The sequence below is a fragment of the Talaromyces rugulosus genome, chromosome II, assembly GCF_013368755.1.
Source record: "Talaromyces rugulosus chromosome II, complete sequence".
Lineage (NCBI taxonomy): Eukaryota > Fungi > Ascomycota > Eurotiomycetes > Eurotiales > Trichocomaceae > Talaromyces > Talaromyces rugulosus.
The window spans coordinates 6750531-6776114 of record NC_049562.1 but is presented as its reverse complement, the minus strand read 5'-3'; the positions used below and the strand labels follow the sequence as shown (position 1 = coordinate 6776114).

The following is a 25584-nucleotide window of genomic DNA, read 5'->3' as shown; positions in this document are numbered from 1 at the left end:
TTGATTGGCCATTTCCACGGCTCAATTGATCTATTCCGAACCGGGTTAGTAAATCACTCCTCGCTGGGGCCAACCCGGAAGCCTCAGCTTGCTGCTCTGCATGACTGATTCCAACATCAATAAAATGGCTTCACTTCGTCACATTTTGATTAACTCCTTGCATTTTCGCATATATAAGTCTATTTTTAGGAGAACCATTGCAAAAATGTCATCTACATCTAACGAGTACATTGGAGCCTCAGGGACTCCTTATCGGTTCAAAGCACTACTTCAAGAAAGGCCTCACATGGGTCGCGTCTGGTTGGCAACGTCTGACGCTCCCCGAGAACGGTATTAATTCGGCCTACTAACTGCTACTTTATAGATCCGGGCAAAATCAATTTGTTTTGAAGGATATACCTAGAGACATCTTCGACAACTTTTGTGAGAAAATATGGCCCAATTTACATGAGAGTCCGTACATACGATTACCGTCGGACTCTATTCCTGGGCGGCGGATATTTGTGTACAAATATTTGACGGACAACTTCCTCGACCTTGTCAAGAAGGACATCTCACTACGAGCACGAAAACAGATTCTCAAAGCTAGTCTGCTAGGCATTGCTGAATTGCATGATCGACACGTTGTTCATCTTGGTACTTATTGTTAAACTACAGTTCGATCCATGGGAGTACTAAATAACCTTAGATATTAAACCAGATAATATCATGGTTGAATGTCAACACAATGGTGAAGATACTATTGTCGAAAGGGTTCAGATCATTGACCTTGAAAATGCCGCCTACCTCCCCAAAGGTAGATGTATTAAAGGAATGCTTGCTGGAAATGAAAATTGGCGGAGTCCAGAGGCACACTTCAAGGGCGAGCTTAGTAAACCAACAGACATGTTTTCTTTTGGGATTGTCGTAAGTCCTTTGAATATACTGCAGAGATCATTGTTAACAAGCCGGTTTAGTGTATATACGCGATATTCGAGTGTGTTATCCTTGGACCGGACGAGGATTTCAGAAAACACCAAGCCCAAGGTGCACTGCCTGCTTTTATCCGTCTACAACGCCAAGTTTCGTATTTTGGAGACACTGATGGGGTTAATGGTCTCTTAAAGCACATTGCCGACGATGAGATTAGTTGCCAGGTCCTGCGGATGTTATGGGACGAAAGATCCGAGGAACACATCCCATACAAACCATTTAATGAGTGGTCGGGTGGTGTTGATCCAACATTTATAGATCTTATTCAGCGGCTCACAAACCTGGACCCGACTAAGCGACTCACAGCGCATCAGGCATTGGAGCACCCGTGGTTCCAAGATTGGTTTCCAAGTTGAAGAAGAAAATCAGTACTGGAGGGCCAATGTAAATAATCTAGGATGATGGTCGTTCTTGCCTAATTCATAATTTGCTGTTGAGAATCTAACCGGTCCAACTTGACTCAAAAATCACTTGCTCAATTGTTGTCGTAGCAAACATGTTCAAGTACGTAGCATCAGGCATGTGCTTAAGGTACATTACAAGGACTCGGTATAGCTAGACATTGGAGTTGAAGCATGGTAGCACCCCGCCGAAGGAAGCTGAAATATCCTATTTGAGCAGCAGGCCATACAACGCTTTCTTTTCTGCACGTCTACAAATCCGACAGCCTGATACAGCTGATGTATTACGTGAACTGATGTGTGGTAGACCCAACGACATTGGCCTGGTGCGGTTACGACATAGTCTTGGCAAGGGCTACGATGCTGCTAGTGCCTGTCGATGTTGCTAGCGCCTGTCAATGTTGCAACCGTGTGTCGGTGCAGCAGAGGTAAAGTCGCTCGCCATGGACAAGTGAAACAAATGGTAAATAACTATACTAAATTATTTCTTGACAATCAAAGAACAATTACAAGCCATCTGGATAATAGCATGAATGATCACACTTAGTATTCGTCCTTTAGTTTCGTACTCCAATATACTTTGATAGCTCCAATACTTCTCTCTGGGAACTTCTCCTCAAAGCGCCTCTCTATAGCAGACCAAGATAACTGTTCTTCTTTTTTCAGTTGTCTCAGAAGAGCTTTCTCTTCTGGTTTCCACGGTTTGTTTTCTCTAGGTTTAGATGAGGACCAGCCACTTATAAGACTCCTCTCAGCTATGCTTGCTGGAGTTGATGATAACGCAAGGCTAGGATCAGACATGATTTGCGTGAGTGCTCCTTCACAAAGCCAAGACACAAATTGTAATCGATCTTCGATTGGCATTCTAGAGAGATAGGAAAGAAGCCCCGTAAAACAGTAGACATCCTCGCTCTGCGCGGGGCTAGTTTGGTGTTGCTTGGTGGCCTGTCCCAGATCCTGTTGCACTGGCTTACTTCAGCAAAGATTTTTTGACAATCGCGTTTCTCTCGAAATTGGTGACGAGCGTGCTCTCGCGCTGATTTTGCGTCGTTTAGAGGCCGGCGGTCGTTGGTCCGCCTCTGGTATGTCGTCGTCGTCAATATAGTCCGCATCATCCTCGTCGTCTGATGAGATCAAATCATAGTCATCTTCGCGTAGAAGGGGTTCGAGGTCACACTGCTTGCTTGAGAGTGTACGTTTGGACCATGTGGTGGGAGAACGAGACGAAACAGGCATGACCACTGCGATAGAAGGCAAGCTCGAGACACTTGTTGGCTCATTACCTTGCACAGTTGCTGATGCGTCAGGTTGGCAGGTTGTATCCTGCTCTGAGACTGTAGAAGTGTCTTGCTGGTGGGCTTCTTCATTGTGTGGGACACTTTGCACACTAGACTCTTCTACATCCTGACTATCCAGGATAACGCTAGTGTGACTATTCTCGTGTCTTTCAGCCTTGCCTTCACGTGTAGAAATCGGGCCAGGTGTTGGGAATTGCGGACTTGCGTCATTCAGGCGGAGGTCGGTCGAGACAAATGTTGTGACTAGGTCTTCCGAAGATACAGATGGTGTTATAGGACGTGTAGGAGACATTGGCTCGATATTGCCTGTCCGGACCTCAGAGATCTCGTGATTTTGGTGTTGAGGTTGTACGAGATCAGCATTTGGTGATCGAGCGAGGGTATTGTCGGTTGTAGGTGATGTGGAGCTCGTTGTCAGGCTGCTTGGATCCTGTTCGCTAGACGGTGTGCCGCATGGCAGATTGCCGCCGTTGACTTCACACCCCCCGACGTTTTCCATTAGCTAAGTCCCTGACCTCGTTCTCATTAAAAACTTACCCTGGCCATCAGGTACCAGTGGATCTTCTTTCTCTTCGTCCTTTCGAGCTTCCACTTGAGTGAAAACGCCTGCAGACTCTTGCGGAAAATCTTGTATGGCCCGATCGAAGTCATTCAGGTACACAGGGCTGCTTAAGGGACAGGGGGTATTCCCTGGCTGGGAGGTCGTGCTTGGAGGGATAGTCACTGGTGGACGGGGAGGAAGGGACCAAGGTTGCGGTGTTGGGATAGAAATATTGGTTCGATTTGGGCTGTGATAATAGAGAGGAGATGGACGATTTGCAGGGCATTTTCGTGTTGGGCGTACAGGAAGGGAAGGAGGGTAGAACTTGATGTTTTCCAGGGTAATAGCCATGGCAACGCAGAAAAATAGTAGGACAGAAGGAAGGGCTGGGATTGATGGGTAGACGGGATTTGATGCGTCTTTGCTCTGGGAATCTCCTCATTTATATACTCGTCGCCAGATGCTAACAATGCAAAACCCTGCGTTCTTTTTTCCTTCCCAACCCTCTCACATCTAATAGACCTGTATGACTGCCAACTCCGAGCAAAAAACGCCGAGGGTGGCGAGGGCTCTGCATACGGACAAACCGACATCCAACCGATTTCCAGGTGACTTTCGTCTCAAAATTGAGACATGGCGCGAGGCCACTCGCTCGATGCAGGATTCGACACGCCCGCCTCTTCCCATCCTCAAAAAACAAGGCAGTGCCATGCCGTGCCCCATTTCACCCCTCTCTCCTCCCCCCGATACCACCTCCTTTCACGGATTGCCCGTATCCATGCCCGTCCGATTGGATATTGTACCGTCGCCCAATCACCACATTCCGCTCCGAAACATCACCAATGCAGGCGCCATGGCAAAGGCATTGCGGCATTTTCTCCATTGGTGCACTGCGGTCGGTGGATGCGATTGCCTCCGCGATGCTCAGAGATTAGCATCAGCTGCAAGCGAGAAATACCACCGCCTCGCCGACCTCCAGCCAATTGGGGTCAAACATTGAACCAACAAGTCCAGCTTCTGCTGTAGAAATCCTGCTCGACACGTAATATCACGCAGCCTGTGCTATTTGTACGACGCCACTGACACGGAATCACAAGACCAGCCATCCACAGGGACCCGCAGCTGGTCCAGGAACTGAGCGAACTAATGCGGATGAAGCAGGCTTAACAGAGCGGGGGGCCGGAGCCGATTAAGGGGGAAGTAGCAGCAGCGGAGAGAGAACAAAGGTGTACGCAACGAGGCCTGTACGATGGACGGACGACCTATGTCCAGCAACTCGGCTCCCATTCTCTCTCTTCTAACCCAGGAGATCCATTATTTGCGTGCTGGCTGGCGTCCATCGCGGTCGTAGCGTTGCGTCATCATTTGCGTTGCGTCGACCGTCCGAGCGACGAGGATGGGTCGCATCGGGGCGCGGTGGACCGTCCTGGACCGGTGCCAAAAAGGAGGCGACAGGGGCTGCAATCGCCGATGCGCATCCAAGCGGTGCGGCCGGGTTCTGCGAGTCGGGCGAGGAAAATGCAGAGGGGAAAAGATCTTGGAGCTTTCGGGGACGCACTCGCGGTTTATATACCTGATGCCCGGTGGGGCGCCGCCGTTAAAGCGGCGAGCGGGTCCGCTAAACTGCTTGCGGGAATATGCGTACTGCCACGGACCGCCGTTAAACTCGATCGGGGAATTCTTGATCCGCGCCGGCCCGCGGTTGGCCGGACGCGGGTTTCGGCGCCCCGCTCACCGGCACAACGTATACTAACTTATCTTAGGTTACCATTTTATATTATTTCTTATTTAATAATACCTTTCTCTTCTCTTACCCTTATCCTTTCTATAAAATAATAACATTTAGCCTTTTTTACTTGAACCATGATCAGTGTCTTCTTATCTTAATCCAGAATAATTTCATACATTTATAATAAGGAGCTATAGTAATAACTTTATTAAAAATTCTCTGCCATTATTCAATAGATTCTATTAATCAACTGCTATTTTAACCAGTCCAGTATTTTAAAAAAATAGAATAGGCTCAAAGGACATTTCACTCAGTCTAGTCTCTAGACTGATAGAGGCTATTAAAGTAGATAGTATGCGATTATAATAGTATTTTATTTAAATTCTTTTCAGTCATAGAAAACATTAAATATCAGATACTAGCGAAAATTCATAATATAATATATACTCTTCTATCAAGATAAAGCCATAAGGTACTTAAAAACCTAGATAGTAATACTAAAGCTACTTAAGCGGTAGGGCGATACTATATCCTTCGATATTGTCATAAGAATCGTGAACGCTCAGCCAATCGATAAGTAGCGGACGCTACTTACATAAGCAAGCTGCCTGAAACTCCTATGGAGTAGACTTGCTAATTGTAGGAACGAAGACGGAAGTGACTACACGAGAACTCACGTGATCTGGACAGTGCAGATGCACTGGTTTAGTGAAGACACACCAGGTGGACATACACCCTAAATGGTGCGGCTGCACCATTTCCGTGCAAATACACTTAGTGCAGAACCACCTACCCTGTGCGAGTACACCCGGTGCGGATGCACCCCAGCGGTGCGCATGCACCATGTCAGTGGAAGTGCACCATGGCACGTGACTATGCAGGTAACATAGCCAAACATAGCCAGACTATGTTTGGATATGTCAACGACATAGCCAACAGAGCATCGACTATGCTCGCTATGTTTAGGATCAGCTATATAAGGACACTCATTTACCATCATGTATCTAGCTTATTGTGTTTTATTCTCTTAAGCAAATAGTATACTACTATTACTCTTCAACATACTTTGCAGCCTATCATTGCGATAGTACTCTACTTATCCTAGGATTGCCTTACACAACGTTCTCATCTTTGTCATAAGAATCGTGAACGCTCAGCCAATCGATAAGTAGCGGACGCTACTTACATAAGCAAGCTGCCTGAAACTCCTATGGAGTAGACTTGCTAATTGTAGGAACGAAGACGGAAGTGACTACACGAGAACTCACGTGATCTGGACAGTGCAGATGCACTGGTTTAGTGAAGACACACCAGGTGGACATACACCCTAAATGGTGCGGCTGCACCATTTCCGTGCAAATACACTTAGTGCAGAACCACCTACCCTGTGCGAGTACACCCGGTGCGGATGCACCCCAGCGGTGCGCATGCACCATGTCAGTGGAAGTGCACCATGGCACGTGACTATGCAGGGAACATAGCCAAACATAGCCAGACTATGTTTGGATATGTCAACAACATAGCCAACAGAGCATCGACTATGCTCGCTATGTTTAGGATCAGCTATATAAGGACACTCATTTACCATCATGTATCTAGCTCATTGTGTTTTATTCTCTCAAGCAAATAGCATATTACTATTACTCTTCAACATACTTTGCAGCCTATCATTGCGATAGTACTCTACTTATCCTAGGATTGCCTTACACAACGTTCTCATCTTGTCTTCTGTTAGCAGAATACCCACCCCGATTCACATCTTGGTGACGAGTTGTTGAACCGATTGACAATAAAACACCCTCATAACACGAAGTTTTGAGAACTAGGTAAGCAATCAAACCTTACTAACGAGCTAATCATGGCAGGAAATAGCAACGTCCCAGCAGCAGGACCGGCAACTCCGCGCCCACCTGCAAGACAAGCAAGACCAGTCGATCAAGACAGTGACGATGAGCCCGACGAACAAACTCAGCAAAGATTCACCACGTTGGAAAGAGTCATCGATCAAATGAATGAACACATTCAAAGACTGCAAGCTGCAATCGCTGAAAGAGACGATCATGTCAACCAACTCGAAGCTCAAGTCATGGCTATACCACCTGGCGAAGCTGGAACAGCCGGCAACAGGGTCAAACTACCAAAACCCATGACCTTCGACGGAACTAGATCTAAGTTGAAGACATTTTTGGTCAACATGGAAATGCATATCGAAGCCAACCAGATCACCAATGACAAAAAGAAAATGATCTTTGTGGCATCATGCTTTACCGACGCAGCAGCAGAATGGATACAACCTATGCTAAGTGAATTATACACTATCGACAAAGGTAGTTGGGGAACTATCACCAGGGAACTGTTTTCGAACTACGGCATGTTCAAACAGAAACTTGGAGAAGCGTTCGGAAACATCGACGAGCTACGGACCGCGGAAAGACAACTAAGATACCTACGACAGACCGGATCCGCTCAGCAGTTGGCAACCAAATTCCGACAGATAGTAACACCACTACACTATGATGATGCTATTCAAATCGCAACCTTTGAGAACATGCTCAAGGAAGAAGTCCAGACGGAACTCATCAAACTCGACCGACCCGACAACATTGACAGATTCATTGAGATGGCGGTCAAAATTGACAACAAACTGTTCGAGATCAAACAGAAGCGACAGGAGTTTCAGAGATGGAAGAAAGTTGGAGGATTCCCTCAGTATGCCAACACATCGGCAAAACGAGGAACCCAATACGACAAGGACGGCGATGTCAAGATGCAGCTTAACAACGTGATCAGTAAGGAAGAAATGGCCAAGCGCAAGGAAAACAAAGCTTGTTACAAGTGCGGACGAAAAGGACACTTTGCACGACAGTGTCGATCAGGGCAAAACAAACAGAACGGTAACGTCAGCCCTCAAAAAATAACAACAGTCCATCAACAAGTTGCGGCCATACACCAGACAATTGTGACCCCCTCGGACAGTGAGGAGGAGGAGTCAGAAAATGAACAGGTCGACGAAGTCAAGGACTTCTGGGGACCGATACTAGAAAAGGAAATATACGAATCGCTCAAGAAATTCGAGCAAGAAGATAGCCCTGGGCAATCTAAGGGACGCCTCAGACAGAGTTCAGAAAGGGAACCACCCCAGGAAGAAGACGCTAACCCGGAAGAAGCGCAACCTCACCTACGACGAGGTCAAGAGAAAGGACCGATCAGAGAACCTCGCAGAGAAGACCAATACAGCAAAACCGCTGGACGGCGTATTGATGACCTTTCATCAGGAAGTGAAAGCCGACACCCCCTGACGTTTCGAGACGGTGGAAAAGACAGAGAAGTTGACCACGAGGACTCGGATCGAGAATCAGACACCCCGCAACATTCACAGTTAACAAGAACAACAAACCTCAGAAGAGACGCCGCAAGGGCGATCGACCAAGCAAATGAAACAATCAGACTGTTCCAGAAACGACCACCAATCACAAAGAAAGAATGGGATTCAGTCCTAGGAACCAGCACGACGGTTCCAGGAATAAAAATTGAGATTCCAGAAACAAGCAAAGAAGAACTGAAAACAGACAGCGAAGACTCCGAAACAACAGAAGAATTCCCTGAAATCGACTACGAAGAACCAAAACGAGAATGCAGTTGCAAACCACCCAAACCAGTATGTTGGGAAGACTCTATTCAGACATACCGACAACACATCCTCGAATGCGAAAAATGCCACGAGTGGACATTTCACAAATGCGATATGCACGGAAAAAAGAACATCGCACTCGCAAACGAATTCGAATACGTCTCACTCACCAAAGGAACACGGTTGTGCCACCCGATGCTTGGGCATACCGAAAGATGTTCATGCATGTACTACCCACAATATGGAGGACACCATCACAAGAAAATACACTGGACGCAATGCTATGAGTCAAAATGTCCGACTCACCTCGAAGAAAAGGAAAAGAACAAATGGAAGCCAACGGCACCGATGATCATCTATCAACCCATCCCGGACTGCCCGAAGGGCTGGAACGAATGTTGGTGCTACGCAGAAGAAATTTGGCACCCTTTCCACAATAGCATCGAAACTGACCAATGCTACGCGAAAAAATGTCCATACCACGAAGGACGAGTCATCTACACCGATGAAGACTGGACCGAAATTGTTCTATCACAGAAACGATACCTTGAGAGGCACAGAAAGGGACACCACCTTATTGCCACAACTATCAAGACAGGAGAAACTGTGATCATTATCAAGGGAACAATCAACGGACACGAAGCCAAACTACTCCTCGACTCGGGAGCATCAACGAACTACATTAGCGAAGCATACGTCAAGAAAAACAGGATCCAAACGCACGAGACAAACCTATGGCATACTGTACAAAATTTTGAAGGACAAATCACGATCGAAGGATTCGTACGACGAACTGGAAACATCACACTCAAATCAGGAGAACACGAAGAAAGCATCCAACTGGATTTAAGTCCGTTCGAGCGAAAGGATTTCGACATTATACTCGGAATGACGTGGCTACGGAAACATAATCCTGTCATTGACTGGAAACACGAGACGGTGTCAATAGACCTGAAAACGCTGCAAACAGAGCAGATGGGGATCAAGCCGAACCAGCAGTTGAAGGTGAAACATGCTGAAGAAATAAACGAAATAGGCCGACAAATTGAAACACGAAAGAAACCAAAAGAAATCTACGAAAAAGAACTAAAGGAAGTGCTCGACAAGCTACCAGAAAAATATCGGGACTTTACCGAATTATTTGTGAAGAAAGAATATCGACTACCACAACACGAAAAAGAATACGAAGCAGAGATACCGCTCAAGGAAGGAGCACAAGTACCACAAGTGAAGCAACGACAAATCTCACAAGATGAACTCCGAACTACTAAGGAATTCATTGAGAAATTCTTAGCAGCCGGTTACATCAGAGAATCAAAAGCAAAGGCTTCTGCACAAGCAATGTTTGTACCAAAACGCGACGGATCACCACGAATGGTCATCGACTACCGAAAATTAAACAATATGACCGAAGACGACGCAAACAAAGCACCACACCAGGAACAGAAGAGAGATTTATTGCAAGGCGCAAAAATCATGACAATGTTCGACGTTGAATGGGGATACTACAACCTACGAATGAAAAATGACGACATCTGGAAAACAGCATTCCTTACAGACTTGGGACTGTACGAATGGCTAGTAGCGCCTATGGGACTCAAACGGCTACCAGCAGAATTCGCGAGGTTTATGACCCACATCCTACGGGAATACCTTAACCTCTTCGTTGCAGTATACTTCGATGATGTTATAGTCTACTCAAAAGACCCCAAGGAACACGATAACCATGTACGACTGGTTATGACAAAACTCATGGAAGCAGGATTAACTCTCAAAATCAAGAAGTGTGAATTCGACACCACACGAGTCAACTACCTAGGAATGGTATATACAACAAACGGACTAGAAATACCGAAAGAGAAATTAGACGCTATCCTCGAATGGCCAACTCCAACGAACGTCCACGACGTACAATCTTTTCTTGGAGCCAGCGGATACGTTCGACGATATCTTGAGAAATACTCAGACGTTACAACACCAATGACAGAATTGCTGAAAAAAGACGAACCATTCGATTGGACAGCAAGAAGACAACGATCTTTTGAAAACGTTAAAGAACTCGTTAAAATTGCGCCAATATTACAACTGTTTAACCCAGAATTACAAAGCATTCTACGAACAGACGCATCTGGATATGCTCTTGGAGCAATCCATGAACAAATCAATGAAAAAGGAGAAACGCAGATTGTCGCATTCTACTCGAGAAAGTTTACATCGGCGGAAGTTAACTACGACGTCCACGACCGAGAATTACTCGCGATAGTTCAAGCATTTCGACAATGGCGGCACTATCTCCAAGGAGCAAAACATGAAGTAATCGTCAAAAGCGATCATCACAATTTGAAGTACTTCACGACAACAAAAGAATTATCTGGAAGACAAATACGATGGGCCGAAGAACTAGCCAAATTCAATTACAGGATTGAACATATTCCAGGAAAACAAAATGCAGCAGCAGACGCATTAAGCAGACGACCAGATTACGCAATCGGGATAGAACCCCCCAAGACAAACATTCTGCAAGAAGAATCAGGAGTTCTACGCCACAATCACAATGCGATCATTGCGACCGCAATAAGAGTTGTTGACGATGATCCGTTCTACGAACGAATGTATCGGGAAACCAACAAGGATCAAAAAATACAAGAAGAATTACAAGCCGGACAAGTTACGAAAAATGTTCAGAAAGGCTTAGCGATATGGAATGGAATGATCAGAGTACCGCAGAATATGACTACGGAAGTCATTCAGCGATACCACGATCCTCCAACAAAAGGACACCAAGGAGTTGAAAGGACAATCGAAATGATTACCCGAACATTCTACTTTCCTTATGTCCGAAAAAGGGTTGAGAATTACATCAGAAACTGCGACGAATGCAACAGAAACAAAGCAGTACACCACAAACCCTTTGGAAAAATGCAAATACCGGAAGTACCAGAAGAAGCATGGAAAAGTATCACTGTTGACTTTATCCAAGGACTACCGCAGTCCAAGGACCCAGTAACAGGAATTACCTACACCGATGCCATGATAACAGTCGACCGACTTACGAAATATGTTATCTTAGAACCAACACCAAAGGATATGACAGCAGAACAATGTGCAAAACTTATGTTACGAAAAGTTTTTGTATGGACCGGATTACCAAACGAACTTATCACAGACCGAGACAAGTTGTTTACATCCAAATATTGGCAGACAATTGCAAAGGCATGCGGAATGCATCACAAGTTATCAACCGCGAATCACCAACAGACTGATGGCCAGTCCGAGAGAATGATTCAAACAGTTGAACAGTATTTTCGACACTATTTAGATTGGGAACAAGACAATTGGGTAGAACTACTACCATTAGCACAGTTCGCATTAAACAATGCAGAAAACGCTACGACAAAACAAGTTCCACATTTTGCGAATCTTGGACGACACCCAAGAATGACATGGTCTGAAGTACCACGAGAAGGATTATCCGAAGCCGCGATAATACAAGCCAACAAACTACAGGCACTCCATCAGACAATATCGAAAGACATCAAGTGGGCTGAAAACCGAATGAAGACCTACTACGACAAGAAGCGCGAGGACGCGCCAATCCTCAAAAAGGGGGAGAAAGTTTACTTACTACGACGAACAATTGGACAGAAAAAATTCAACATTCCAAGCAAGAGACCAAGCAACAAACTTGACGCTATCAAATACGGACCTTTCACAATTCAAGAAAAACTCGCTAACGACAATTACAAACTCCGACTACCAGCAAGAATGAAAGTGCACCCAGTATTTCACATCTCATTATTGGAACCAACCGAAAACCCAGAAAACAGTAACGACGAAGCAACCGAGGATGAATATGAAGTTGAAAACATTCTAAAGAGAAAGTTAGTGGAAGGAAGAATCTTTTACTTAGTCAGCTGGAAAGGATACGGACCGGAACACAACTCATGGGAACCAGTTAGGCACTTGAACTGCCCCGAAAAGATTCGAGCGTTTCGCCAGAAAGAAACTCGGAGAGGACGTGGTCGAACTCGTTGTTAGACGACACGGGAAACTCCTGGATGGCAGCCGCAATCATCTCGTTTGATTTTTGCAGCTCGGCCTCTCGTTTCCGTTCCTCCTCCTCCTTTTCCTCCAAACGCTCCAACTCCTCCACATCCTTTATATCCGTTTGAATAAATTCTCCAGCACGCTTTCGGAGAAGTTTCCTTTGTTTATGCAAACGAGCCCGTTTGGCAAGGAGAGCCTCAAGCTCAGCATTCAACCGATCGTCATCGGCCTCAATCTTCTCTTGAGCCTTGATGAGCTTTTTCCACGCCAGGTCAGACGAGGCCATATCGCGACACTTGCAGCGACCAAAACCAACGCACTCGCTACAGCGACTCGAAATTTCAGATTTAATGCAAACCTTCCCTTGGACTGCACAACGATGACAAGGAATCGGCAGAATAATACCAGACTGTTCGATACGCAGCCGAAGGTTTTTCGTATTTATGTTTTGCTTTGACGACATGGTCAGAACATCACCACCAAGAATGTTAACAAGAAAGAAATTCGCCTACCTATGCGACGGGGGGCCTGCGACTATTTATGTGACTGTCGGGACGCCAGCCTTCGAAGGAGGGGATTGTCATAAGAATCGTGAACGCTCAGCCAATCGATAAGTAGCGGACGCTACTTACATAAGCAAGCTGCCTGAAACTCCTATGGAGTAGACTTGCTAATTGTAGGAACGAAGACGGAAGTGACTACACGAGAACTCACGTGATCTGGACAGTGCAGATGCACTGGTTTAGTGAAGACACACCAGGTGGACATACACCCTAAATGGTGCGGCTGCACCATTTCCGTGCAAATACACTTAGTGCAGAACCACCTACCCTGTGCGAGTACACCCGGTGCGGATGCACCCCAGCGGTGCGCATGCACCATGTCAGTGGAAGTGCACCATGGCACGTGACTATGCAGGGAACATAGCCAAACATAGCCAGACTATGTTTGGATATGTCAACAACATAGCCAACAGAGCATCGACTATGCTCGCTATGTTTAGGATCAGCTATATAAGGACACTCATTTACCATCATGTATCTAGCTCATTGTGTTTTATTCTCTCAAGCAAATAGCATATTACTATTACTCTTCAACATACTTTGCAGCCTATCATTGCGATAGTACTCTACTTATCCTAGGATTGCCTTACACAACGTTCTCATCTTGTCTTCTGTTAGCAGAATACCCACCCCGATTCACATCTTGGTGACGAGTTGTTGAACCGATTGACAATCTTGCCTTCTGTTAGCAGAATACCCACCCCGATTCACATCTTGGTGACGAGTTGTTGAACCGATTGACATAGTGCTCATGCAACAGTACTAATTCTAATATATTAAAATATTGAAATGAACGACTTCTGACTTAGATATAGATACTAATTTGAGGAGATTAGGGATCAAGAACTTATTATAATAAAAATATTTCATAAATCTAAGGATTAGTATCCCTTATAACTAAATTTTAATATTTATTAATAATATATTTAGAACTTACTTTTCTATTATTTACTTTAATTCTGCTATTTCTAAAAGTAGCCTTATCTAATAACTTAAAAGTTTAGGCTATTTCACAAGTAGAAAGTCTTAAAGACTATACAGTGCTATAAATTAGATCGTGTTTTAGTAGTTATGACTTCTACTTATTAATAATAATTATTTATTCTAAAGACATTTTACTCTTATGGCCGTTTGTATATCCTCTAGATAGATAATACTATCTTATTCTAGTCCTAAAGGCATAGTAGATAGAAGGCTAGGAGGTCTCTATGAAGTCTATATTGGGTATTCTAACACAACACGAAAATTGGAATGTATAGACAGTTAATCAGATAGAGATGCACTTCTAGCTAAGAAAGATATCTTACACCTAGTTACACTATCTCTGGTATTGGTCAAGATGAATGAGACTTGGAAATATAATTTGAATCTTAACAATACTTAAAGTAAATTACCCAATAAATCACAATACTATTCTTATATAACTTTCTGTATGATGTATATATTATAACACTTAATTGTATATATCAATACAGAGTTATAGGAGATAATATATTGGTCTAGAGCAAACTGCTATTTATATATGTACTAGCTATGTCGCTTTCTGCTGCCTATCTAGTGTGAGGATATTGAAACTAATTAAGATTTATTGTGAGGCCGTGAGACCTTCGGGACGCACCAGATGCCGCACCTCGCTACACTAGCCTCACAGAGGGTTGCCAAGCCACTAATGAAGCGGCATATATATACTGACCTTCGCACAGGGGTTGCCGAAGGTCAGCAATCAGTTTGACTACCTAGCGAACCATAGCTTTACTATCGAATCCAACTCTTGCCTGCTCTCTATATAATATCCTCACATTCTGATTGCTCTTTACCTTCGGGAAGAGGGCTAGCAAGTTTCGGAATTATGGTTACTACCAGGAGCACCCCTATTCCCACTGATACCACCGAACGTTCCGTACCGGCGGCAGAAATCCAACCCAGCATGTCGGAAACACTGGATGGACATGGTAATAGGGAAGAACCGGCGGTAGAACTGGAAGGGAATCACCCCACCAGTGAAGACCTGGACCTAGGGATGGTGCGGCCACCCCCGGAACAGGAACTGGAGGACATGTCGATGGAAGAACTCGAAGCCATGAAAACCCAGCTAGACCAAGAGCTCCATATCGCGAACCTGAAACGGCAGATCCTACAAACCCGAGCGCAGCTACGTGGCGCACCGGCGCACGAGAACCAAGACACCGGAACCCCCGACAGCAGCGCTCATGGGGAAAAGAGACCCCGAACCGATACGATTCCTGCGGAGAAGCGCCCCTCGAGATTCAAAATGAAGGACCCCTACAGTGGGAAATCCCTGACCGAACTCGAGACATTCATAGGACGTGCGGAATCATGGTTCGGTAGATATCCAGAGTGGTATAGCCAATATCCACACCATAAAGTTGGCGAAGCTTCGGACAACCTGAGCTCCAAGCAATTTCTCAACTTCAATATGTACCGGAAGGAGAAGGAACCAGAACCTATCACTTGGGAAGACTTCAAAGCGCACCTGCGGCGACTGTTTCATGATCCTGAGCTCCTTCGCATTGCTGCCACACGAGATCATAATGATGCCAGGCAGTTGGAGGGTCAATCGGTATGGGAATTTGCCCGCTACCTGCGAACCCTCGAAGACCAGATGGACATGCAGTATAGCGAGGAACAGCGTATGAAGCTTCTCATGGTAAAGGTCCTGCGGCCCATCCAAGATGAGTCGCAGAAGTATCCAGAGAAACCCCGAACGTACGAGGGCACCGTGCAATTCCTGCAGAAGCTGGAAGATGCCATGCCCGAACGTCAAAAGACAAGAAATTCCCGACGGCGGGATGGTCACGGCAGCAGCGGTAACGAATACCGGGCAGCCCCGAACCATCGCCGCGCTGGAGCGAGACCCCCCATGGACAAACGTGGGAAGGATGACCAGTTCCCCCGAAGGGACGAGGCCGCTGCGGGCAGAAGCAGTGGCGGAAACCCGAAGGGAAAGGAACGTGGGAAGCCTAAAGGGGATCGGACCGGGTCCACCTGCAACTATTGTGGCAAGGTAGGACACTGGGAAAGGGAATGCTACAAAAAGGGGTTCGATGAAGCGCGAAAGGCGTCCGAACCGTCAAAAAACTAGGACCCCGGTGCTTGCATGTAGCGGCCGCGCTGGGGATAGCCCATGAGGGGGATATGGGGGAAGAGCAACTGTTGATAATAGAAACAGAACTCCCCAAGCTACTGGGAACCGCGAAGGTGCGGACCCTTATTGATAGTGGTGCCCAGGGCAATTTCGTAAGCCGGGAACTCGCTGAGAAGTTCACCGGGACTACTGGAAAAGCCCCCAGGCTAGTAAAAGCCATTGACGGGCGAGTTGTCCGAACGTACGGGCAACGCCACACAGATATAAGAGTCACGGACTCCGAGGGGCTGACCCGAATGAGCGGGCACCCCCTTTATACAGTGGATATCGATGGATATGACATAATCCTCGGTATGCCCTGGTTAAAAAAGACAAATCCCGACATAGATTGGGTCGCAGGGCGGTTTAGATACCGGGACCGTGCGTTGGCCGAAGGGATAGAGACTATGTCTCCCCATGAAGCATATGAAAGCCTGGTAGCCGGGTGCGCGGCATACTGGATAGACCCCCAAGACGCACCAGAATTGGGCTTGCGCTTATATGCCGCTCGTATCCCGCAAGGGGCTGACGGGGCGCGCATCTGGGAAGCACCGTCGGACACAGAGATGTCTGGAACGGATGAGCTTCGACTGCCAGATTATCTATCCGACTATGCGGATGTATTCTCAGAGAGAGCTGCCGGTATGCTGCCCGAACATGCGGAGCATGACCATGCTATAGACTTAGAACCGGGGACAGCTCCCCCTTACAAACCTATATACGGGCTCACGGAAACCGAACGTGAGGTCCTAAAGAACTACCTGAGTAAAGCACAGGAAAAAGGTTGGATTAAACCATCCAAAAGCCCAGCAGGAGCCCCTATCCTTTTCGTACCGAAAAAAGATGGTGAGCTCCGACTGTGCGTAGACTATCGGGGACTTAATGCAATCACGGTAAAGAACCGTTACCCAATTCCCCTGGTCCGAGAGACGTTGGACCGCTTTGCTGGCGCGAAGTATTTTACCAAGCTGGATCTGAAAGATGCATACCATCGTATCAGAATCCGAACGGGGGACGAGTGGAAGACCGCTTTCCGAACCCGTTATGGCCACTTCGAATACCAGGTGATGCCATTCGGCCTTGCAAATGCACCGGCCACATTCCAGGCATATGTCAATAAGGCAATGTCGAACCTATTGGACACCTGTGTGGTAGTATATCTAGACGATATAGTCATATATTCAGCCGACCTGCAGGTACATGAAGCCCAGGTGCGGGAAGTTATGAGCCGATTGAGAAGCCATAGCTTATACTGCAAGCGAAGCAAGTGTAGCTTCGGAGTGGACACCATAGAATATCTTGGGTTCATTATAAGCCCACAAGGAATAACGATGGACCCGGACCGGGTTCGTACCATCGCAGAATGGCCCGAACCGCGGACGGTTAAGGAGGTCCAGTCGTTCTTGGGGTTTGCAAATTTCTACCGTAATTTCATACATCAGTTCTCGCGCATGTCAGCGCCGCTATCCGAGGTGACCAAGGGTCCTGCGGGGAGAACAAAGCGCAATAGCCGAAAGGGCAGCGCCATCCAAGGATTTAATATAACCTCGGAAGCCAGAGAATCCTTCTTGAGCTTGAAGCAAGCGTTCCAGTGCGAACCTGTGCTAAGACATTATGACCCAGCGCTCCCGATTCGCATAGAAACAGATGCTTCGGGCGGAGCCCTAGGAGCGGTAATCACTCAGCTGTTTGAGGATTCCCAATGGCATCCGATAGCCTTCTGGTCCCGGAAGCTCAAGGGACCAGAGGTGCGCTATGAAGTGCATGATTCGGAACTTCTAGCGGTAGTAGAAGCTTTCAAGCACTGGCGGCAATACCTAGAAGGTAGCCGACATACAATTAGGGTCCTGACAGATCACAGTAACCTGCGGTACTTCGCTACCACTAAGGAACTCAGCAGGCGTCAGGCCCGATGGGCAGAATATCTATCGGCATTTGATTTTAATATAGAATACCGCCCGGGTTCAAAGAACCCCGCAGATGCGCCAAGTCGTCGTCCGGACTATATGGACAGTGTTGAAGAAGACACAACGACGCTCCCGACCCTGCAGGAAAAGCTGCGAAGGGGTTACTTTGGGAAACAAGAACAAAACCTAATCTCCCCACATAACCAAGAATTATCTGCGAATGTGCTGGCGCAAGTACGGAAGGCTCAGGGGACGTCTTTTACCGTCGACGAAGAAAATGCCCGCAGGCCCGAAGAGGGGAATGCCCCTGCGGATGAGAACACCACCGCTGGCGATACAGGGGGTCTAGAACTCCTGGTGCCACGGTCCCTAGCGACCGAAGCTATGAGGACTGAGACGGCCTATTCAGAAATGAAACCCGACATGGAGAGTCTCCTTCGAACATGCCAACAAGGGGACGCCTTTGTATGGAAGAAGTCGAAAGAACTCCGTGCGGGACAGGCCGAGGGTTCGGTATGGAGTATCGGGGAGCGTGATCTTCTCCGGTACAAGGGGGCCGCATATGTGCCACCCGATAAGGCCTTGCAGTCGGAAATCATGAAGAATAACCATGACGATGCGCAGGGAGGCCATTTCGGAAAAGCCCGCACTGTAGCGGCTATCCGTCGGAAATACTATTGGCCGGCATTAGAAGCCGACGTAGACTACTACATCCGAACCTGTTCTACCTGCCAACGGGTCAAGGTACACAGGCACCGGCAGTATGGGCTACTCAAGCCGTTGCCAGTTCCATCGGAACCGTTTGAAACGGTAACCATGGACTTTATAACAGGATTGCCACCTGCGGGATGGCAGGGAGCGACGGTTGACGCTATACTGGTCATCGTCGACCCATTCTCAAAATACACTATCTACTTGCCGACGCAGAAAGCGTTATCGGCCGAAGGACTAGCGAAGCTACTCCTAGAGAACCTAGTGCAGTGGATTACCTTCCCGCAGTATATCGTCTCAGATCGGGATAAGCTGTTCACCAGCGAATTCTGGCAAACCATGTGCTTCTACCTGGGGATAACCCGGAAACTGTCGACGACAGCCCATCCACAAACGGATGGACAGACGGAGCGCCAGAATCAGACGGTGGAACACTTCCTCCGATGCTACGCGAACTATGAGCAGACGGACTGGCCACGGTGGATCCCACTGGCGCAGAATGTGTACAACAACAGTCGGCATAGTGTCACAGGGCAATCTCCAATGGAAACCCTCATGGGATTCCAGGGAGACCTGAGAATAGATGTTCCCAAGGACGCTCCCTCAAGTCCGAAGGATTGGGAGCCACGTGCCATAAACCGGATAGAAGAGCTCCGTACCAAACGGGCAAACATTCGGGAACGCTTGGAAGAAGCTAAGGAAGCACAAGCGAAGTACTATAACCGGGGAAAGATTCATCGGGAATTCAAAATCGGAGAACAAGTCATGCTTCGGGCAAAGAATATAGCTTCGCTCCGATATAATGAAAAACTAGCCGATAGATATCTAGGCCCATTCCGAATAGTAGATACATGGGGGTCAAACGCATACAAACTTGACCTTACTCCAAGATATAGAGGAATCCGTCCAGTTTTCCATGTCTCTCTACTGGAGCCGCACTACACCAACGCTGGGAACCATACTTCTCCAGGACCGGTACTAGTAGATGGCGAACCTGAGTATACTATTCAAGGAATAGTTCGGGACCGGAAGAGAGGCAGGGGAACGGAATATATGGTCCAATGGAAAGGGTGGCCGATTGAGGAAGCCACCTGGGAACCAGAAGAAACTGTCGGAGAAACCGAAGCCCTTGACGTCTATCTGCAAAAGAAAGCCGAAGGGCAAACTACGTTGGAACTACGCCAGCGAACTAAAGGGAAGAGGAACGAAAGGGACTTTCCATTGAGGGCCCGAAGGCCGCGCATGCTGCGCAAAAAAGACAAAGAACAAAACGAACCCGAACCACCCAGGGGTATCTAAACATAAGCCCCGCAGGGCACCGCACCAGAACACCAGGATATTCATAAAAAGCCCCGAAGGGCAAGCAAACACATTTCAATTCAGGCCCGAAGGCCGCGGCATCGCCGCACAAGAAGGAATTTTTCAGACATACCCCCGATAGTGGAGGTAGTCACCAAGGGCGCGAGTTGCCTCGTGCACCCCAGCCAGCAGGCGCGCGAGTTCGGGATCGAACCCGGCGCCATAACCACCAAAGGGTTCCCTGTAACCAGGGGCGGGTAACCCGCGCTGCATGTAGGGCGACATAGTCGGCCCATACGGGGCAGCAACACCCAACATGGGGCCGCCGAAGGGGGCAGGGTATCGGCTCATGGACTGCTGGGCAGCAGCCGGGGGATCCGCCGTCATAACGGCGGGCGAATCACCCTGCGTCGCCGCAGCAGGAGCAGAACTACCCACACCGGTTGGGGGCTTAGCCGAACGAGGATCAGACCGACGACGCATCGCCATGTCCAATGCCTTGACGGCATCCTCCCAACCGGCAGCACGGGTCGCCACCAGTTCCACGGTCGCGGCAGCCTGGTCGAGCTGCTCCGCGGGAACCTAGCGAACGTCAACACCTGCGGAAACACATAGGCGAAAGGGGAACTCACCGGGCAGCACTCGGCCGCAGACTTTTTCAACCCCTTGCACCGGGGGCAGGGTTCGTCGCCGGGGCCGGGGCACTCCAGGTCAGGGTCGCGGCCCAACGACCGCAGGCACCGCTGGCAAGGCAGGAAATGCGCCTCCAGGAGACGCGCACGAGGCCTGCGACGGGGCGAGGGGGTCGGCGTGCTGGGCGGCGCAGCATCGGCTTCGTCGTCTTCATCATCGTCGTCGTCTTCGTCCTCGACGTCGTCCCCATCGGCATTGGCAGGGGAGGGGGAGCGCACGCGCTTCTTCGCAGAGGGGGGAGCAGCGGCGGACTTGCCCTTCTTCGAGGGTGACTTCTTCGACGATTTCTTCTGCACTGCAGACCGCAGCGCACCAGCGGCCACACCACCAGCAGTACGTGTTGGCCGGGTACGGCCCGACGCAGAGATATCCCCGCCAGAGGACGAGGTGATCAGCGAAGTAGCTGGGAGGCGGCGGGGGGTCTTCTTTTTTGGAGCCATTCTGCAAACCGTCAGCGAACAACGAACCGAGCAAACGTTCGAACAGGCATCGCAATCGACATGAGACAACCAGCAGAGGACATATCACTTACGTTCGGACAGCACAAACGAACGAGAGAGCAGGGGGGACAAGCACAGGGTCGGCAGCAGCGCGATAGACTGTTTGGTGGTGAGGAAGAAGAAACAAACGACGGCCCGACCCACAAACGATATATCAACAACACGCGTGGGTGGGTCCACACACCACACGCGCTGGTCCCCGTAACAACGGCGCCTGAGCTTATTTACACCTCCTACAAGAACCTGCGCGAAGAACACCGGCGCAGCTTCTAAGAAAAGGGGGGGTAATGTGAGGCCGTGAGACCTTCGGGACGCACCAGATGCCGCACCTCGCTACACTAGCCTCACAGAGGGTTGCCAAGCCACTAATGAAGCGGCATATATATACTGACCTTCGCACAGGGGTTGCCGAAGGTCAGCAATCAGTTTGACTACCTAGCGAACCATAGCTTTACTATCGAATCCAACTCTTGCCTGCTCTCTATATAATATCCTCACAATTTCTTTATAGAAAAGAGAGTAGCAGCAGACTTGTCTTTCTTTAAAGACGATTTCTTTAATAATTTCTTCTATACTATAGACTGCAGTATATTAGCAGCCACACTATCAGCAATATGTATTAGCTGGGTATAGCTTAATATAGAAATATCCCCACTAAAAGACAAGGTAATTAGTAAAGTAGCTAGAAAATAATAAGAAATCTTTTTTTTTAAAACTATTCTACAAACTATCAGTAAATAATAAACTAAATAAATATTTAAACAGATATTATAATTAATATAAGATAATTAATAGAGAATATATTATTTATATTCAGATAGTATAAATAAATAAGAGAGTAGAAGGGATAAGTATAGGCTTAGCAGTAGCGCGATAGATGGTTTAGAGATAAGAAAGAAGAAATAAATAATAGCTTAATCTATAAATAATATATTAATAATATATATAGATAGGTCTATACACTATATATACTGATCTTTATAATAACAGTATCTAAGCTTATTTATACCTTTTATAAGAATCTATACAAAGACTACCAGCACAGTTTCTTAGAAAAGAAGAGATAATATAAGGCTATAAGACCTTCAGGACACACTAGATACTGTATCTTACTATATTAGCCTTATAGAGGGTTGTGTGAAGTGCCAGGCTCGGGGATGCCGATCCGGCTTACAAAGGCCTGCATATCCTCCGCGGGTTGAGTTGATACATCACAAAGGATGCATCTACCCCTCATGCTCGGTGAATATAACCCTGTTAGGAAGTAGGATCTCATCTAGATCAGGCTTATAAGCTTGAGACCCCATCCCCCAGGATGAAGGGGCTCAAGCGGTTTATTCTATATCAATATAACCCATCTCTATTTACTTTATATACTGCCTCGACTCCTAGTAGGAACCCCCTCGGAGCCCAGTAGGTTCCAACTCCCTCATATATAAGTCTTTCAGACACCACCCACTTTACATTATAAACCGCTTCCACGAGGATCCGAATCGACTCCGAGACGATGGTGACTACACGAGGCATGACTTCTCCAACACCGGATGAACCGGGAACTGTTCCAGTTCCTAACCCGGGATTTGTGCACGAGGAGGAAGAGGCTCAGGACCATACCAGTACTGAACCGGCGCAGGATGCGACTTCCGAAGATTTACCTCCACAAGCTGTTCCACAAATCAATATGACCATGGATATGCTGCAGACCCTCATACAAGGGCTCAGAACCACCGGACTGTCGCACGCGATCATCAGCGAACGTCGTGACACCAAGGTTCCAGACCCTAAGCGCTTCGCTTCCAAATCCATCAAGGAATTCGAGGAATGGATCGAGGACGTAGAAAACAACATCTCAAGTCGTCCCCGATCCTACCCCGACGAAGCAAGTAAGGTCCAATATGCTGCCGCTTGGCTTGATGGAGATCACCGCATCCAATGGAGAGAGAAGAAAAGTTCGATTGACTTGCAATCTTTTACCTTTGACGATTTCCGAACCTGGTTGGAGGACCAGATCGAGTCCCCCCAGAACCGAGGAATCAACAGCGCTATGGCTTTATTAAGCTTAACACAGTCAAATGGGCAAGACCCTGAGGCTTTTTATTCCAAATTCTCGATTCTCTACGAGAAAGCGAGAGAAGGAAGTGGCGGGCCTCCACCGGCCGAAGACCTCTTCAAATATCGAATCTTCCTGGCAAAGCTGTTGCCAAAGATCCGTTCGGATATCACGAGAATGGGTACGCTCCCAGCGAAGCTTCCGGACCTAATTACTACCGCTCAACGATTGTATCAAATCGAGAAGCAAGAGCGGAGATTGGAAAGGAAAGCCGAAAATGAGAATAACAATCGCTCCGGAGGCCAAAGTCCGACTCGGAACCAAGAAGGTTCCGACTCGAAGCCGACTCGAAAGCGAAAATATAGATCAGATCACAACGACCGAGAGAAATCTCAGAAGAAGCAGAAATCCTTCTCAAAGAACAAGGACAAGTCGACAGTGACCTGCTATCGTTGTAATCGTACTGGCCATTATGCCACCGAGTGCAAAGCTACCAAAACCGCTGAAGGGAATCCAATTTCACCCCCGAAGCTAAATGCTACCCATACAAAAAAGGAAAAGGAGACTGAGAAACAGTCTGACAAAGAGCAAACCCAATGAGGACTGCCCGTGGTTGCCAGTTTGAGGAAGGAGGAAGACTCGAAGAACTTCGCTATGCCAATTCACATAAGATTGAACCTTCCCGAAGCAAGATCCGAGGTGACCGCCATGCTCGACACTGGAGCAGACGAGAATTTTATATCATATAGGTTCCTACTCGAAGCCGGCTGGGAGCCGACTCGGAACCTAGAGCAACCTGTCAAATTCGTTGACGGGCAGGTCACTACTTGCTTCGCTATCCTCAACCTCGACACCACGGTTACCGACACAAAGGGGAGAGAAAAGACCTATCCCCTACGGTTCTATGTAATCAACATGACCGGATTTGAAGCCATCCTAGGGAAGACCTGGCTTTGGGACGAAGATCCCATGATCCTTACCTGGCGCGGGCAAAAGTGGCAATTTCGAAAAAGTAAAGAATTGCCCACCAAGATTAAAATTGAGACGCCTCGACGCTTTGGACTGCTGGCAAGAACAGCGACCACGTTCTTCCTATCTGCAGAAGCAGTCGAACCAGAAGAAGGAAAACTTCCGGACACTTATAACGAGTACACCGATGTATTCTCAGAAAAGGAGGCGGCAACCCTGCCTCCTGAGAATGTCAATCATGAGATTATGTTGCAACCAGGTGCAAAGGGCCCTCCTTATGGACCCCTTTACCCATGCTCGGCGAAAGAACTGGAACACCTGCGCACATACCTAGAAGAGATGCAGCAGAAGGGTTGGATCCGAGAATCAACAAGCCCAGCCGGTGCACCTATTTTATTTGCAAAGAAAGCAGACGGCTCTTTACGCGTCTGCGTGGATTACCGCGGTCTCAATGAGATTACAGTCAAAAACCGATATCCCCTACCAAGGATAGACGAGATGCTGGACCGATTGACGGGATCCAAACGCTTTACCAAGATTGATCTCCGGGATGCATATCACCGGATAAGAATCAAGCGCGGAGACGAGTGGAAAACGGCTTTCCGAACTCGGTATGGGCACTATGAGTATTTAGTCATGCCATTTGGGTTGACTAATGCCCCCGCGACCTTTCAATCTTATATTCATGATGCCTTGAAAGGCCTTATTGATGACTTTGTAATCGTTTATCTTGACGATATCCTGATTTATTCACAATCAGAAGAAGAACATGTGAAGCACGTTAAACAGGTTCTGCAGAGGCTCAGAGACCACCGGCTATATGCAAAAGCTTCAAAGTGCAGTTTCCATCAGCAGAGGGTAAAATTCCTAGGCTATGTCATTGACGAGCAAGGAACCTCGATGGACACCGAACGAACTGAAGTTATTCGGAACTGGCCTGAACCAAAGTCTGCAAAGGAGATCCAAGTTTTCCTGGGCTTTACTGGGTTCTTTAGAAAATTTATAAGAAGCTTTTCAACCATAACAGCACCGCTGTCCGAGATGCTTAAAGGAGATCCCAAAATGGGGACTTGTGGGTTCAAACTGACTCCGGAAGCAAAGAAGGCTTTTGAAGAGCTTCGTGACGCT

At 47.5% G+C, this 25584-nt stretch overlaps 7 protein-coding genes across 7 annotated transcripts; 5 read left to right on the top strand and 2 right to left on the bottom strand.

The window, feature by feature from the left end:
• Window positions 1-2348: 2348 nt before the first annotated feature.
• Window positions 2349-3563, bottom strand: TRUGW13939_04833 (uncharacterized protein; the record flags this gene model as incomplete). Its single annotated transcript, XM_035488000.1, has 2 exons — window positions 2349-3145; window positions 3209-3563. 2 exons carry the CDS (start codon window positions 3561-3563, stop codon window positions 2349-2351), a joined length of 1152 nt encoding a protein of 383 aa, XP_035343893.1.
• A 175-nt stretch (window positions 3564-3738) lies between these two features.
• TRUGW13939_04832 (uncharacterized protein) lies at window positions 3739-4212 on the top strand (the record flags this gene model as incomplete). The annotated part of the gene is made up of 1 exon (XM_035487999.1): window positions 3739-4212. One exon carries the CDS (start codon window positions 3739-3741, stop codon window positions 4210-4212), a length of 474 nt encoding a protein of 157 aa, XP_035343892.1.
• Window positions 4213-6799: 2587 nt separating this feature from the next.
• TRUGW13939_04831 (uncharacterized protein) lies at window positions 6800-12458 on the top strand (the record flags this gene model as incomplete). The annotated part of the gene is made up of 2 exons (XM_035487998.1): window positions 6800-12398; window positions 12451-12458. The coding sequence occupies 2 exons, from the start codon at window positions 6800-6802 to the stop codon at window positions 12456-12458; spliced, it is 5607 nt and encodes a 1868-aa protein (XP_035343891.1).
• A 2573-nt stretch (window positions 12459-15031) lies between these two features.
• On the top strand, window positions 15032-16285 carry TRUGW13939_04830 (uncharacterized protein; the record flags this gene model as incomplete). Its single annotated transcript, XM_035487997.1, has 1 exon — window positions 15032-16285. One exon carries the CDS (start codon window positions 15032-15034, stop codon window positions 16283-16285), a length of 1254 nt encoding a protein of 417 aa, XP_035343890.1.
• Window positions 16286-16338: 53 nt separating this feature from the next.
• On the top strand, window positions 16339-20244 carry TRUGW13939_04829 (uncharacterized protein; the record flags this gene model as incomplete). Its single annotated transcript, XM_035487996.1, has 1 exon — window positions 16339-20244. One exon carries the CDS (start codon window positions 16339-16341, stop codon window positions 20242-20244), a length of 3906 nt encoding a protein of 1301 aa, XP_035343889.1.
• Window positions 20245-20367: 123 nt separating this feature from the next.
• On the bottom strand, window positions 20368-21377 carry TRUGW13939_04828 (uncharacterized protein; the record flags this gene model as incomplete). The annotated part of the gene is made up of 2 exons (XM_035487995.1): window positions 20368-20826; window positions 20877-21377. 2 exons carry the CDS (start codon window positions 21375-21377, stop codon window positions 20368-20370), a joined length of 960 nt encoding a protein of 319 aa, XP_035343888.1.
• A 1567-nt stretch (window positions 21378-22944) lies between these two features.
• TRUGW13939_04827 (uncharacterized protein) lies at window positions 22945-24087 on the top strand (the record flags this gene model as incomplete). Its single annotated transcript, XM_035487994.1, has 1 exon — window positions 22945-24087. One exon carries the CDS (start codon window positions 22945-22947, stop codon window positions 24085-24087), a length of 1143 nt encoding a protein of 380 aa, XP_035343887.1.
• Between the last annotated feature and the right edge of the window lie 1497 nt (window positions 24088-25584).